General features: G+C 42.3%; 1 protein-coding gene across 1 annotated transcript in view; it reads right to left on the minus strand.

The window, feature by feature from the left end:
• Nucleotides 1–6,067: 6,067 nt before the first annotated feature.
• The window catches only part of SLC27A6 (solute carrier family 27 member 6), a 51,291-nt gene continuing 40,786 nt past the window's right edge, over nucleotides 6,068–16,572 (minus strand). Inside the window, exons 9-11 of the mRNA XM_056537295.1 lie at nucleotides 15,504–15,601; nucleotides 9,408–9,538; nucleotides 6,068–7,110 (exon numbers count right to left, since the gene is read on the minus strand). Coding sequence (XP_056393270.1) covers nucleotides 6,934–7,110; nucleotides 9,408–9,538; nucleotides 15,504–15,601 — 406 coding nt within the window. The 3' untranslated portion in view covers nucleotides 6,068–6,933. The remainder of the gene's footprint in view (nucleotides 7,111–9,407; nucleotides 9,539–15,503; nucleotides 15,602–16,572) is intronic.

Consider the following 16,572-nt stretch of genomic DNA (forward strand, 5'->3'; position numbering starts at 1 on the left):
AGGTCACTTGGTCACTATATTTATTCTCTGAAATTATTAGCAGTTGTCTCAGAATGGCCTGTGGCACTCACCAATCCGATGGCTATAAATTTACATCCATCAGATTGGTGAATGCCACGGTCTATTTTCTACAATGTTTGTTATTAAAGGGTACCTCTCATCAAAAAAAAGCGTTTCATATATTATAGATTAATGTATGCAGAATAACTTTACAATTGCATGTTATTAAAAAATATGCTTCTTTCTATTTAATTTTCCACTTTGAAGAAATGACCACTAGGGGTCTCCTTACCAGTCCTGGCAGCAAGCATTTCAGACTCATGCTGGAGTCCTAAACACTACGAGCTGCCAGTCTGCTTTGTTCACAAAGGAGAACACTCAGAGCTGCCAGCCTGCTTTGTTCACAGCCTGTTTGGCTGTGAACAAAGCAGGCTGGCAGCTCTAAGTGTTTAGGACTCCAGCATGAGTCAGAAATGCTTGCTGACAGGACTGATCGGGAAAAATACAATAGAAAGAAGCATATTTTTCATTAAAATGCTATTGGAAAGTTATTCAACATTCATTAATCTAAAATATATCAAAAGTTTATTTGATGAGAGGTACCCTTTAAGATTGCTATCCTTTATACTGTTAAGCACAACCTAGATAGCTATTGCAGTCTTTACAGCTACTAACAGCTACTCGAGGATCAGTAACTTACATTGCTATAGCAGTGCCGTAAACACTTCTCTGTTACTTTGTTGTCTAAATGGGGGTTTCGATAATCAAAACATATCACCTATCCTCAGGGGCCCCCTACAATTATGAGAATTAGGGTCTTTTGAGATCCACCAACCGGCCAAAAGATCCATTATTTTTCACCCCTGATGACTTGGACTGGTTTCCATCAAAATGTAAACTAAAAAGGAGGCTGCATTTCTAAAACAGAATTAGAAAAAAAAATAGAAACAAGAGAAAAGAGTAGAGAAAAGTAAAGGAGAGGAGTTAAAAATATAGTCTAAATATCTGGCCCCTCGTATAACCTATCCTGGCACTACTGGGTCCGCACCAATAATACCTTTTCGAATTGCACCAGTTTTATTCTGCATTATCCTAGTCAGTTTCTGTTTAACTAAAGTAAATTGTTAGTGACGACAAAAATATAAAGAGTAATATTTTTACAAAGCCCCAGAAATGTCTGGAATTGATTTAACAGCTCGTGTTGCAGGAATCTCCAGGAGCTGAAGCTTTATTTATGGTAACATATAAAAGCAACATCCAAAAAGATACTTCATGTAAACAGATTGCACAAGAGGCTCAGTCTCCAGATCACATGCCATTCACAAGATGGTAAGTATTGCAACACCACAAGAAATACGTGATCTAAAAGTTTATGAAACCAATAATAATAATTATGGAAAAGGACACGTTACTGTGAGATGATCAATAAGGAGGCAGATTACCATAACTGTTTTCAGGCTTTTATTACTAAGCTTATCAGTTACCGTACTTATGACAATGGCGTCCTCAGTATCAAATCAAATTTTAAAAATATTTATTGAACAGTTTAAGACAAAGCAAAAATTCCTATTTTCTGCTTATTCATTAGTTTGGTATTTATATCATATGTTGATTTCAACTGTATAAAATATAGAAAGTTGAATGTAATAAACTGTGCAGTAGACTGTTCTATGTATACAATAATGTAGCATTATTGAATAATAGTATTACTAGTAAACAAGTGACCTTTACTGAACTAGAAGTGATACCTCCACATGTCAGGACGTGCAGACAAACTCAAGGAGAAATGTGCCCCCTCTGGTGTTTAGTGTTACTGTTTGTGTCACCCACTATCATTGAGAACCTATGGCCTGGAAAATATTTCACCACAGGGTAAAAAAAAAATGATTCATTAGGTTATTTAAAAAGCATTTGATTTTAACTTTGAGGGACTGATCCTGATCCTTCAATCCAATAGTGTTAAGAAAAATAAAAAAAATCTCCCTGCTCTGCTCACTCCCTGCCTCACTGAACTTAGCAGTGAAAGCTAAACTTTGTGAGCAGAGACACTGGCCAAACATCTGCAGCATTTATAGAAGAGGACTAATACAAGGTGCTACATAAATGCATTTTCTATATTCATATCTATATGTTTCTCTATGTGCACAACATACATGGATTTCTTGTGGTATGCACATATACTGTGCAAGCCATGTGACGAGGGAGGGGGAGAGAAAGGAGCAAGCTGTCATGTTCTTAAAGGAGAACTCCGGCGCACACTTTTTTCCTTTTATCCCGTCCGGGCTGCAAAATAAAAGAAAACACACTTTCTCTCACCTGCCAACGAGCCCCCGGAGCTCCGCTACACTCCGGTACAGGCGTTCGGTCCCCGGGCTGTATTTTTCTTACTTCCTGTTAGCCCGGCATGTCACACGGAGCTTCAGCCTATCACTGGCCGAGGCGGAACATCGCTGCGGCCGGTGATAGGCTGAAGCTCTGTGTGACGTGCCGGGCTAACAGGAAGTAAGAAGAATACAGCCCGGGGACCGAACACCTGTACCAGAGCACTGGGGGAGCGTATGCAGGTAAGAGAAAGTGTTTTTTCTTTTATTTTGCAGCCCGGATGGGATAAAAGGAAAAAAGTGCGCTCCGGAGTACTCCTTTAATAACCCCAACCTCCAGGAAAACTGCAGACAGAGACTGAGCATCCCTACAAAGAAGGAAATAAAGTATTTCCCAAATTAACCCCTGCATATTAATGTGCAGAATCATTTTAAAGGGGTACTCCCTTGGGAAACTTTTTTTTTAAATCAACTGGTGAAAGTTAAACAAATTTGTAAATTACTTCTATAAAAAAATTGTAATCCTTCCAGTACATTTTAGGGGGTATATACTATAGAGGAAATGCTTATCTTTTTAGATTTCTCTGAAGTCATGACCACAGTGCTCTCTGCTGGCCTCCGCTGTCCATTTTAAGAACTGTCCAGAGCAGGATACAATCCTCATAGCAAACATATGCTGCTCTGGACAGTTCCTAAAATGGACAGCAGAGGTCAGCAGAGAGCACTATGGTCATGACATCAGGGAAATCTAAAAAGATAAGCATTTCCTCTGTAGTATATAGCCCCTAAAAAGTACTGGAAGGATTAAGATGTTTAAATAGAAGTAATTTACAAATCTGTTTAACTTTCTGGCACCAGTTGATTTAAAAAAAAAAATACGTTTTCCACGGGAGTACTCCTTTGAGGCTTTAAATATGTGCATTAAGAACTTTGCATTGTGGTAATTCTCAGTTATTCCTTCTAGGAAAATAATACTTTATCATGTGGGGAAGTATCTTTCAAAGCAAACATGTCAGGAGAGCTAAATGTCCTCTTTAAAGGGGTACTCCGGTGAATGAACCCTTTGTAAAATCCACTCTGGAAGGAGGATAAAAAAATAAAAAACACCCCTCTCTTACCTTCACTGCTCCCGAGCTACGCTGAAATCACAGAATTCTGTGATGTCACACGGCCGCTCATCCAATCAGTGGCGGTGTGATGTCACACAAACCCAGAAGCGCCGGCCACCGGTAACATGTTCCATGATTTCCATGATTCCAGCGGCAGCGTGGGAGCCAGGAAGGTATGAGAGGTTTTTTTTTTTTTTTCTTTTTAATGTCCCCCCTGCGGCATGTTAGAAAATAATCTAGGTTCTTGTGTAAGTCTTGTGCTTACCTGTTTTAGCTGATTTGGCAGCAATCTTTGTTTCAAAGCAGAAATACATTTGTCATGCTGTCTATATTTCCAATGAATCCCCCGGCTTTGCAAGGAGAGACGGTGGTTCAGTTCACCTTATGGGACCAACCTACTCACCAGGTTTTCTCCAGCAACCAGAAGCCTAAACAGCTGAGACTCACAAGTGGGTTGGAGTCAGTTTACACTTTATGCAGTTTTTGATGCATTTTCTTATCAAAAGTACTTTTTTTTTTAAATCACAATTGAAGTGTTTAATGTTTAAAGGGGTACTTCGGTGGATAACTTTTCTTTTTTTTTTTTTTATCAACTGGTGCCAGAAAGTTAAACAGATTTGTAAATTACTTCTATTAAAAAATCTTAATCCTTCCAGTACTTATTAGCTGCTGAATACTACAGAGGAAAATCTTTTCTTTTTGGAACACAGAGCTCTCTGCTGAATCATGAGCACAGTGCTCTCTGCTACCATATCTGTCCATTTTAGAAAGGAGAAAATCCCAAGGAGAAAATCCCCATAACAAACATATGCTGCTCTGGACAGTTCCTAAAATGGTCAGAGGTGTCAGCAGAGAGCACTGCGCTCGTGATGTCAGCAGATACTGGAAGGATTAAGATTTTTTTAATAGCCGTAATTTACAAATCTGTTTAACTTTCTGGCACCAGTTGACTTAAAAAAAAAACAAGTTTTCCATCGAAGTACCCCTTTAATATTTGAAATCTTTATGTTGTGTTCGCATGTTGAATTTTTACTGCATTTTCACACATTTTATTTGTTAAATTGTGGTAAAATAGCACCTTTTTGGGGGAAATCACAGTGCAACAAGAAATGCCAAGTGTTAACCCAGTGTCATCCTGTAAATCAAAGGAAGTCAGCTGACCCAGGACTTGACTTCCTTTTGACACCTCAAAGGGGTACTCCTCTGCTCCCTGCAGCACCCTCCCATATACATGAATGAATGGGGCGTGACATCACAAGGGGGCATGGCTCTGAACACCGGGTGCTGCAGGGAGCAGTGATTAAGTTAGTCTAATGAAATCAATAGATGCAGCTGTGCTGGAATACAACATGTGGCGCTATATGGCTAGTGATGGTGAGTGTGCATGTCCACAGGATAGGGGATGTGTCTGATTATTGGGTCCAACCTCTGGGATTCCCTGCCATGTCCAGAACGTGGCTCTGACTCTCCTTGCACCATGCATTGTCTATGGGAGCGCCGAAGATACCAGAGCACTTTACTCTGCTATCTCTGGTACTTCCATAGATAATGCATAGAGTGCAGGCTCCGACCCCACTGCTCTATGCTGTAGGGAGAGTCAGTGCCACGTTCTGGAGATTGCAGGGGGTCCCAGAGGTCAGACCTGTGGATAGGGGATATGTTTTACTACATTTTTCCAGGAGATATACCTGCCTTGGGATTTATTCTGCCCTAAATGCATTTTCATTTCTCCACATCCAATGTCAGATCAGACAGGAGAATATTCCTGCATTAATCTATGGACACCTTTTTCCATCAAGCAGCAACCTATGGGGTAAATAGTTTGTCAGGTCCAGCTACAAAGAGATATGATTTGAAACTTTTGGACTCCCAACTATCACATGCAATTTATGGGATTGATACCTTCACATGGGGAGGAAGGATCTTTTGAGCCCCTAAATGTGGTTGCCATCTTTGCACCCCCAATAATTATGATCTTACAGTTTGGAGGATACAATTACCGTATATACTCGAGTATAAGCCGAGTTTTTCAGCACAATTTTTCATGCTGAAAACGCCCCCCTCGGCTTATACTCGAGTGAACTCTCCGCCTGTCAATCCCTTCTCAGTGGTCTTCAACCTGCGGACCTCCAGATGTTGCATAACTACAACTCCAAGCATGCCCGGACAGCCATCAGCTGTCCGGGCATGCTGGGAGTTGTAGTTTTAAACCTCTGGAGGTCCGCAGGTTGAAGACCACTGCGGCCTTCGTCATCATCCAGACCCCCCCTTTAGTTTTCTACTCACCTCCCCTCAGTGGGAAGGAAGGGTGAGTTGGTCCGGGCCATCTATGCTGCAGGGACCGTCCGGTGGGGAGGGTTAGTTGTTCCGGGCTGTCCATTTTCACCCGGGGGGCCCTCTTCTTCGTGCTCCGGGCCTGCCCCGGACTAGTGACATTGCCTTTGAAGACGACACACGGGGACGTGCATGAACGTCCCTGTGCGTCGTCATCAAGGCAACATCACTAGTCCAGGGCCAGCCCGGAGCGGAGAAGAGGGCCCCCCCCCCCCCTGTGAAAATGGACAGCCCGGAATGACTAACCCTCCCCACCGGACGGTCCCTGCAGCATAGATGGCATGGACCAACTTACCCTTCCTTCCCACCGAGGGAAGGTGAGTAGAAAACTAAAGGGGGGGGGTCTGGATGATGACGAAGGCCCAGTGGTCTTCAACCGATGGCTGTCCGGGCATGCTGGGATTTGTAGTTTTGCAACATCTGGAGGTCCGCAGGTTGAAGACCACTAATGAAGGGATTGACAGGCGGGGATGATGAAGGAGGGGGATGATGATGGGGGTCTGTATGATAACGGGGGTCTGGATGATGACATGGGGAGGGATGATGTATTTCCCACCCTAGGCTTATACTCGAGTCAATAACTTTTCCTGGGTTTTTGGGGTGAAATTAGGGGCCTCATCTTATATTCGGGTCGGCTTATACTCGAGTATATACGGTATGTGACAGGCCTACCAAGTCTTCTGGCCTCTTGTTTCCTACTATTCAGTCACAATTTCCAAGACATGAAGATTGACTAAGAACCTAGAACAGTCCCCAGTGAGTCAAGCCCTAATAGCTGCCATTCCTCCTATTCCTACAGAATTACAATACATGAATAAATTGACAGTCGTCTTGTAAGGAAATGATGAGGAGATACAGGAAAGTTCTGCATCATGAATACTATTGTCCATATTTTTCTTTGTTATAAAATTATACATGAAATAAAGGTAACAATATGTTTAGTAAGTCTCTGCACATTGTGAAGGACGTAGTAGTAATGTCATACACAGAATTGGAAATATTTCATTCTATACATAAAAACAATCTGTAAGAACAAAATACCTACCCCTTATTTTAGCAATAACCATACAAGTCAAGTAAACATTTGAAGCAAGTTAAAATATCACAGTTTCAGTATTTCAGCTGGAAGAAATATTATACTTGAATGGAGTCGACATTTAAAAGGAAAATCATAGTTTTATCAGACCACTTGTGATTTTATCATAAATGTCTTTGGTCATTGGCACATAAGACTTTTGAGAATCATCAAGGTAGTAAAGTGGATCTGATATTATTGATGGGTCAAATCCTTGTTCTACAAGACGGAATTTTTGTTGTTTGAATGTTCCAGTAACTTCCATGTTTTCCTACAAAAGAGTGTAAAACATGCAGTAGTAAGTCTGTAGTATACTGGGAATCCAACCTTTCCCATCTTTGTATTGCTTATACTGGTTAGTGGGTGGGCTTGCTGAAACATGCACACCATGACCTGCGGAGGTCATCTTTCTAATAGAATGTATACAAGCCTTGGATTTAACTGAAGATTCAGGCTGAAAGTTAATCAAATAAAGTTCTCTCTTTAACAAGGAACATAGGGGGAGGTTTATCAAAACCTGTGCAAAGGAAAAGTTGCCCAGCTGCCCATAGCAACCAATCAGATCACTTTTTTAATTTTTAACAAGGCCTCTGCAAAATGAAAGAAGCGATCTGATTGGTTGCTATGGGCAGCTGGGCAACTTTTACTCTGCACAGGTTTTGATAAATTTCCCCCAAACTGTTTATGTCATCACCTTTAAAGGGGTATTCCGCCCTTAGACATCTTATTCCCTATTCAGAGGGGCACCCCAGATATCCAGTGCACAGAGCAAACTTGGGTCCATGCCGGATGACTGGCGATGCGGAGCAGAGGTTCTTGACTTCACGGCCATGCCCCACTCATGATGTCACGGCCACGCCCCCTCACTGCAAGTCTATGGGAAGGGGCGTGGCAGTCGTCACGCCCCTTCCCATAGACTTGAATTGAGGGGGCGAGGGCATGACGTCCCGAGCGGGGCATGGCCGTGATTTCACGAGTCTCCGGCAGTAAAAATGCTTTAAATGAACGTCGGGTGCAGCAGGGAGATCACGGGGGACCCCAGCGGCAGGACCCCCGTCATCAGACATCTTATCCGCTATCCTTTAGATAGGGGATAAGATGTCTAGGGGCGGAGTACCCATTTAAGGTCTTAGGAAGCTTTTGATAAAATTAAAGCTTTGAAGTTCATGATGTGATCTTGCAGTATAATGTGTATTAAAGAGGACTTGTTGCCAGCTTCACTTTTCATAATCTATGTGAAGCTGTAATCTATGTGAAGCTGTATTTATAATCTATGTGAAGCCGGATTTATAATCTATGTGAAGCTGTATTTTTAATCTATGTGAAGCCGTATTTATAATCTATGTGAAGCCGGATTTATAATCTATGTGAAGCCGGATTTATAATCTATGTGAAGCCGGATTTATAATCTATGTGAAGCCGGATTTATAATCTATGTGAAGCTGGATTTATTATCTATGTGAAGCTGGATTTATAATCTATGTGAAGCTGGATTTATAATCTATGTGAAGCCGGATTTATAATCTATGTGAAGCTATGTGAAGTGGTTTCATATGACCCATGAAAGGTAAAGTCTTCTTTCACTTCTTTTACTATGTGTATGATAATTTATATTGGCTGTATTAAACAGGATGTACAGTGATGGGACACAATAAAGTAGCAGGAGGTTCGCACAGTGTTTGACCTCAATATTTGGTGCAAGCACCTTCTTGTATACAACTTATCCTCGTGTGTCCACATATGTATATCATGCCCATAGACTTGTATTAAAAGGGTACTATTAGATTTGTAAATTACTTTTATTTAAAAATCTTAATCCTTCCAGTTATCAGCTGCTGTATACTATTTAAAAAAGGTGTGTAGTTCTTTCCAGTCTGACCACAGTGCGCTCTGCTGCCACCTCTGTCCTTGTCAGGAACTGTCCAGAGCAGGATTGGTTTGCTATAGGGATTTGCTCCTACTCTGGACAGTTCCTGACACAGACAGAGGTGTCAGCAGAGAGCCCTGTGGACAGTCTGGAAAATGAACAATACAACTTTCACTTGAGCAAACAGCAGATGATATGTTTTATTCCAAAGATGCCTTTAAAACTAAGTAAACAGGATCCTGCAATTTTTGGCTACTAACATGGTAAATGTTATTTAAAAAAAAAAAAACTGTTTTATTTGCCTCAGCCTCTGTTCCTGCACTGATCCCCCGTTCTGCCTGCAGTCGGCACTTCGGTGGTACAGGAGCAGCGAACGTCAGGTGACCACTGCAGCTGCAGGAGTATGGAGTGTCATGGGGAGGCTGATGATTGGCTGCGGCCGTCACGTGACACAGGAATGCCATCCAAAGACATCAGATACTGATCACCGTAGGCAGTACAGGAGATTAGCGTGGGAACAAAGACGGAGGTAAGTTTAATTGGTTCTGTTCTTGGTTCTTGGGGGGAGATGAGGGGAAATTAATAATTGACACAGAGGGGGGGGGGGGAGATGAGGGGACATCAATAATTGACACACGGGAGAAAATGGGGACACACTAGTGACTGTGACACACATGGGGCAATTTTCAAAGCAATGATACCTGTAGTCTTAAGAATCGTGGATACGCATATCCAGGTAGGTAGCTGGTAATATGCTCATAGATGCTATTCAACTGTAAAGACATGTCAGGCTTCAGAATAATTGATGCCATTCCCACTTTTCCCTCATTATCTAAAAAAAAATAAAAAGGGGATAAGTCAGGATTTACTCAAATTTTAGCTCATGCACAGTTAAAACTATACAAGCAAACTCCCCGTCCAACACACATAACCTTTTTGCACAGTATATTTGGCCTGCCTTTTGTCCTCATTCTTTAGAATGTCTAATGCAGACATATAGATAATATAGACACATTGCCCTTTGTGCCAAAAATCTGCGCATGGATTGCAAAAAAGTGATGTATGTGATGAATTAATGGTATTTCAAAAATGGAATGTAGCATAGGGGTAACATCTGATATAAGGACAGACACTGGATTATTTCTATAAATTATGGAGTCCCCTACAATTTGCTTCAATTGTGACCAGCTAGTTGGAGTTAAATAGATCTGACTATGGATCTGACTATTTCCTTGCCAAGTCTAAGCAGCTCACTGAATCTATAGCTGATGAGATATAGTGAGAGATACGATATCAGATAATGAATGTTAAACACCCATAAAGTGTCCGATCTTGTTATTAAAGGGGTACTCTGACTTCAAAGGATAGGGCAGAAGATGTCTGATCGCGGGAGTTTCGCCGCTGGGGACTCCCACGATCTCTCTGCTGCACCCAGCGTTTGTTTAGAGCGCCGAGTGCAGTGCCGGAGGCTCGTGATGTCACGGCCTTGCCCCCTCAATGCAAGTATATGGGAAGGGGCATGACGGCCGTTACGTCCCCTCCCATAGACTTGCATTGAGGGGGCGTGGCGATGACATCTCGAGCAGTGCGTGACCGTGATGTCATGAGCCTCCGCATCGCCAGTCATTCGGCATGGAGCGAAGTTCGCTCCATGCACCGGATGTCTGGGGTGCCGAGATCTGGGGACCCCCGCAATCAGACATCTTATCCCCTATCCTTTGGATAGAGGACAAGATGTCCAGGGGCAGAGTACCCCTTTAACTATTCAATTGAGTTGCAAACACTAAAGATAGACCACCCCTCACACCAGGGATTAAAGTGCTACTCCGGTGGAAAACATATTTTTTTTAAATCAACTGGTGCCAGAAAGTTAAACAGATTTGTAAATTACTTCTATTAAAAAATCTTAATTCTTCCAGTGCTTATTAGCTGCTAAATACTACAGGAAATGATTTTCTTTTTGGAACACAGTGCTCTCTGCTGACATTTATGTCCATTTTAGGAACTGTCCAGAGCAGCATATGTTTGCTATTGGGATTTTCTCCTACCCTGGACAGTTCTTAAAATGGACAGAGATGTCAGCAGAGAGCACTGTGCTTGTGATGTCAGCAGAGAGCATTGTGTTCCAAAAATAAAAGAATTTCCTCTGTAGTATTCAGCAGCTAATAAGTACTGGAAGGATTAAGATTTTTTAATAGAAGTAATTTACAAATCTGTTTAACTTTCTGGCACCAGTTGATTTAATAAAAAAAAAAAAAAATGTTTTCCACCAGAGAACCCCTTTAACCCCTTCCCGCAGAATGTCATATATAAACGCCGGGTTGTGCAGTGCGTTCGCGCATCCCGGCGTTTATAAATGACATGCAGTTAACCCGGCGATGCGCAGCATCGCACGGGTTAACTGGCAGAAGTCCCGCTGTTTCCAGCAGGGGACAACTTCTGCTTCACCCCCAGGACCATCAATTGATGGTCCTGGTCAGCGATCACTGTGATTGGTCCCTGTGGACCAATCACAGTGATCAGGGGTGAAAGTTCAGATCCCCCGCACTGCCCGCCCCTGGAAGTCGGGCAGAACGGGGGACGAAGGCTGCAGGGGCTCGCGGGGACCTGCGGCATTCGGGGGGAACACGTGGGGACCGGCGGACTTACCTGATCCAGCGGCGGGACCGAGGAGCAGCGCGGGAGCGGCCACGTGGACGAGCAGCGACGGGTAAGTATGTGGTCCTCAGAGGCAGTAGTGAAGATCTTCACTGCTGCTTCTAGGAGTCTGAAAACTACAACTCCCAGCATGCCTAGACAGCCTTTGGCTGTCAGGACATGCTGGGAGTTGTAGTTTTGCAACATCTGGAGGGCCTCAGTTTGGAGACCATTGTATAATGGTCTCCAATCTGTGCTCTTCCAGCTGTTGCAAAACTACAACTCCCAGCATGCACTGACTGTCCAGGCATGCTGGGAGTTTTAGTTAAGCAACATCTGGCCCTTCAGATGTTGCCGAACTACAACTCCCAGCATGCCCTTCAGCTGTCTGGGCATGCTGGGAGTTGTAGTTTTGCAACAGCTGGAGACACACTGGTTGGGAAACATTGTTTCTAACTCAGTGTTTCCTAACCTGTGTGCCTCCAGCTGTTGCAAAACTATAACTCCCAGCATGCACTAAAAGACCATGCATGCTGGGAGTTGTAGTTTTGCAACATCTGGAGGGCCCCAGTTTGGAGACCATTGTATAATGGTCTCCAATCTGTGCTCTTCCAGCTGTTGCAAAACTACAACTCCCAGTATGCACTGACTGTCCAGGCATGCTGGGAGTTTTAGTTCAGCAACATCTGGCCCTTCAGATGTTGCCGTACTACAACTCCCAGCATGCCCTTCAGCTGTCTGGGCATGCTGGGAGTTGTAGTTTTGCAACAATTGGAGACACACTGGTTGGGAAACATTGTCTGTTTCTAACTCAGTGTTTCCTAACCTGTGTGCCTCCAGCTGTTGCAAAACTATGACTCCCAGCATGCACTAACAGACCATGCATGCTGGGAGTTGTGGTTTTGCAACAGCTGATGCAAGTGCTCTGGGGGCGCACAACAAGGCCCAGAAGGGAGAGCGCACCATGTACATTTGAGGTGATTTGCACAGGGGTGGCTGATTGTTACAGCGGTTTTGACAAACGCAAAAAAAAAAAAAAAAACCCACATGTGACCCCATTTCGGAAACGACACCCCTCACGGAATGTAATGAGGGGTGCAGTGAGAATTTACCCCCCACAGGTGTCTGACGGATCTTTGGAACAGTGGTCCATGAAAATGAAAACTTGTACAGCCCACTGTTCCAAAGATCTGTCAGACACCAGTGGGGGGCAAATGCTCACTGTACCCCTTGTTACGTTCCTCAAGGGGTCTCGTTTCCAAAATGGTATGCCATGTGTGTTTTTTTTTGCTGTTCTGGCACCTTAGGGGCTTCCTAAATGCAACATGCTCCCCGAGCAAAATTTGCTCTCAAAAAGCCAAATATGACTCCTTCTCTTCTGAGCATTGTAGTTCGCCCATAGTGCACTTCAGGTCAACTTATGGGGTACCTCCATACTCAGAAGAGATGGGGTTACAAATTTTGGGGAGTATTTTCTGCTATTAACCCTTGCAAAAAGGTGAAATTAGGGGGGAAACACACATTTTAGTGGAAATTTTTTTTTTTTTTTTTTTACATATGCAAAAGTCATGAAACACCTGTGGGGTAATAAGGCTCACTTTATTCCTTATTACATTCCTCAAGGGGTCTAGTTTCCAAAATGGTATGCCATGTGGGTATTTTTTGCTGTTCTGGCACCATAGGGGCTTCCTAAATGCGACATGCCCACCGAGCAAAATTTGCTCTCAAAAAGCCAAATATGACTCCTTCTCTTCTGAGCATTGTAGTTCACCCATAGTGCACTTCAGGTCAACTTATGGGGTACCTCCATACTCAGAAGAGAAGGGTTTACAAATATTGGGGGTATTTCCTGCTATTAACCCTTGGAAAAATGTGAAATTTGGGGGGAAACACACATTTTAGTGAAAAAAAAAAATTTTTTTTACATATGCAAAAGTCGTGAAACACCTGTGGGGTATTAAGGCTCACTTTATTCCTTGTTACGTACCTCAAGGGGTCTAGTTTCCAAAATGGTATGCCATGTGAGGGTTTTTTGCTGTTCTGGCACCATAAGGGCTTCCTAAATGCAACATGCCCCCCAAAAACCATTTCAGAAAAACGTACTCTCCAAAATCCCCTTATCGCTCTTTCCCTTCTGAGCCCTCTACTGCGCCCGCCGAACACTTTACATAGACATATGAGGTATGTGCTTACTCGAGAGAAATTGGGCTACAAATATAAGTATACATTTTCTCCTTTTACCCCTTGTAAAAATTTAAAAATTGGGTCTACAAGAACATGAGAGTGTAAAAAATGAAGATTGTGAATTTGCTCCTTCACTTTGCTTCTATTCCTGTGAAACACCTAAAGGGTTAAAATGATGACTGAATGTCATTTTGAATACTTTGGGGGGTGCAGTTTTTATAATGGGGTCTTTCGTGGGGTATTTCTAATAAGAAGACCCTTCAAATCCACTTCAAACCTGAACTGGTCCCTGAAAAATAGTGAGTTTGAAAATTTTGTGAAAAATTTGAAAATTGCTGCTGAACTTTGAAGCCCTCTGGTGTCTTCCAAAAGTAAAAACTCGTCACTTTTATGATGCAGACATAAAGTAGACATATTGTATATGTGAATAAAAAATTTTTTTATTTGTAATATACATTTTCCTTACAAGCAGAGAGCTTCAAAGTTAGAAAAATGCTAAATTTTCAAATTTTTCATCAAATTTTAGGATTTTTCACAAGGAAAGGATGCAAGTTACCACAAAAATTTACCACCATGTTAAAGTAGAATATGTCACGAAAAAATAATCTCGGAATCAGAATGATAACTAAAAGCATTCCAGAGTTATTAATGTTTAAAGTGACAGTGGTCAGATGTGCAAAAAACGCTCTGGTCCTTAAGGCCAAAATGGGCTTGGTCCTGAAGGGGTTAACTACTGCAAGGACTTGAGGAAAACCTGTGGATCCTGCTTCCCCATCCATTTGTGATTGACACCTCTACCTTTTTACACAGCCAGAAGGAAAACTGTCAATCACTCTGTATGTCAGAAGAAGCATAACTCAAAGGCTTTCAGTGCAAGCCCCTGCAGCATTTTTGCAGCTTTTTACACTGAAATATGGAATGTTTATTATAGAATACAATAGAAACTCATAACTCTTACCCACAAAGCTTTCTACAGTGCTTCACCTCCCTACATCTCCTCCCTCATCTCCGTCCCATACAAATGATCTAACCTTGGCCATACATTTTCAGCTGAACAAATGCTTTTGTAAGAGCTATCTTTCCTGATCCTCCACATTCTAAAAGAGGAGAGAGGAGAAAGCTAGTGTCAGATACCTCTGGCATTAACTTATCTCTCCAAGAACAAATGGATCCGGCATGTAAAAAAAAAAATTCCAACATACCCAACCATTCTCTCCTCCAGCCTCGGCTGTTGAGTTGGGAGATAGGTGGGCAATCTTGCCAGAATTGATGAATTTGGCCAACATTAAAGGGGTACTCCGCCCCAGGACATCTTAACCCCTATCCAAGGGATAGGAGATAAGATGTCAGATTGCGGGGGTCCAAACAATCTGCGGGGGGCCAAACAATCTGATTACTTTCATAGGTTAAACATCTAAAGTTTAAAGTGTGCCCCGAAAGCACATTTATCTAAGCAGGCCTCCCATAATCCCTATTATCCCTAACTAGTTTACCTCCCTCATATGAAGGACATTCCATACGGAATTTACAAGAGGAAATTCTACATGAATCTTAATTGGATTCTGCTTCTTAGTTCAGACGTCAGAAGTTCCCTTTAGGAATTGGATCCTGCCAGAAGATTGAACACGTTCAACCCCTTAGTGGAATCTGCAGAGGAATTCATTTTTCAGTGTGCTTAGTTTACCATAAGCTTTAATTCCGGAGCATTGTGAACGGTGAAGATCCACTGTGGAAATTCTGCGACAAAATTCCTCACTAAATTTCCAACGTGTAAACAGACCTTTAGTCAATGAAGAAAACCCACAGCATATATATCACATGTGAAAATACCCTAAATAATAAAGTTTTTATTAGTATTAATCATACCAAAATGATATGTCCCTGAATTTTGCATTCCCCCTCTACCCTCTGCTGTGATCTGATTGTGTGGCATATTAGACTGATAGAACAGTAGTTTATGTAACCTGAATGATTACCTGGTACGCTGACTCCATAGACATTGGCTTCTTGTATGAAATCCAGCATTCCAATTGTATCAGAGACTTCAGTTGTGGCCACATTTTCTCCTTTCCATCTAGAAAGAGGAGCCATAGTTATATTTAAAAATGTAGCATTTTTTGCACTGTTCTGAACAAGCCTTTTGGACAACAAATCATCGTGCAGATTAGCAATGGAGGAAGAACAATAGAACAAAGAATTCTGAAGGTGGATACAATATCTTCACATCCAATTCTAAAGACTATTTTTTTTATTACTCTTTTATTCTTAAAAAGCTAATTTACCCTTCAACAGCTTAACTTAAAGGGGTAGTCCAGTTAAGTAAAATATCATTTATTTAATTCCCTCATGTAATGATAAATATATCTTCCCCACCAAGTAATTATGAGTAATGAACCATTGCAGAGATTTACAAAGCACTGATCAGTTGAAATGCAGAAAAAGGAGCAATCCTGCGTCCACTCTGTCTCTGCTTTTTTCCCCACCCTTGGAGACAGAGACCATGTGACTTTTATGCTGTCTATGGGGCATGGCTTGCGGTCCTGTCTTTGATTCCATGTAAGCCACGCCCCCTAGAAGCATCTGCTCAGAAGAAACATCTGACAGCTCTGAGGGAATGAGGGAGTTTAGAGGCCGGGGACTTGGCTGCCGAAATCTTTAGCTGAGCAGAGGAGAGACAGAAGAGGACGCTGTGTGGGGAGGAAGAGATATCGATGTGTGATGAGGCAAACTGTGTCTCTTATGATGTAGAGCTGTGTGTTTATCATGAAGAAGAGCTGTGTGTGTGTCTGATGAAGCAGATCTGTGTGTGTGTCTGTATCATGAAGCAGAGCTGTGTGTGTGTCATGAAGCAGAGCTGTATGTGTGTCTGATGAAGCAGAGCTGTATGTGTGTCATGAAGCAGAGCTGTATGTGTGTCTGATGAAGCAGATCTGTGTGTGTGTCTGTATGGCATCTTCTTTGTAAGTTTAGTTTTTTTGCAATATACATGTGTTATATGTTTTGGCAGCATGTATGTGTTTTTCTTACCTGTTTGTTGGGCAGGAA

Source organism: Hyla sarda, chromosome 1 (genome assembly GCF_029499605.1).
Source record: "Hyla sarda isolate aHylSar1 chromosome 1, aHylSar1.hap1, whole genome shotgun sequence".
Classification (NCBI taxonomy): domain Eukaryota; kingdom Metazoa; phylum Chordata; class Amphibia; order Anura; family Hylidae; genus Hyla; species Hyla sarda.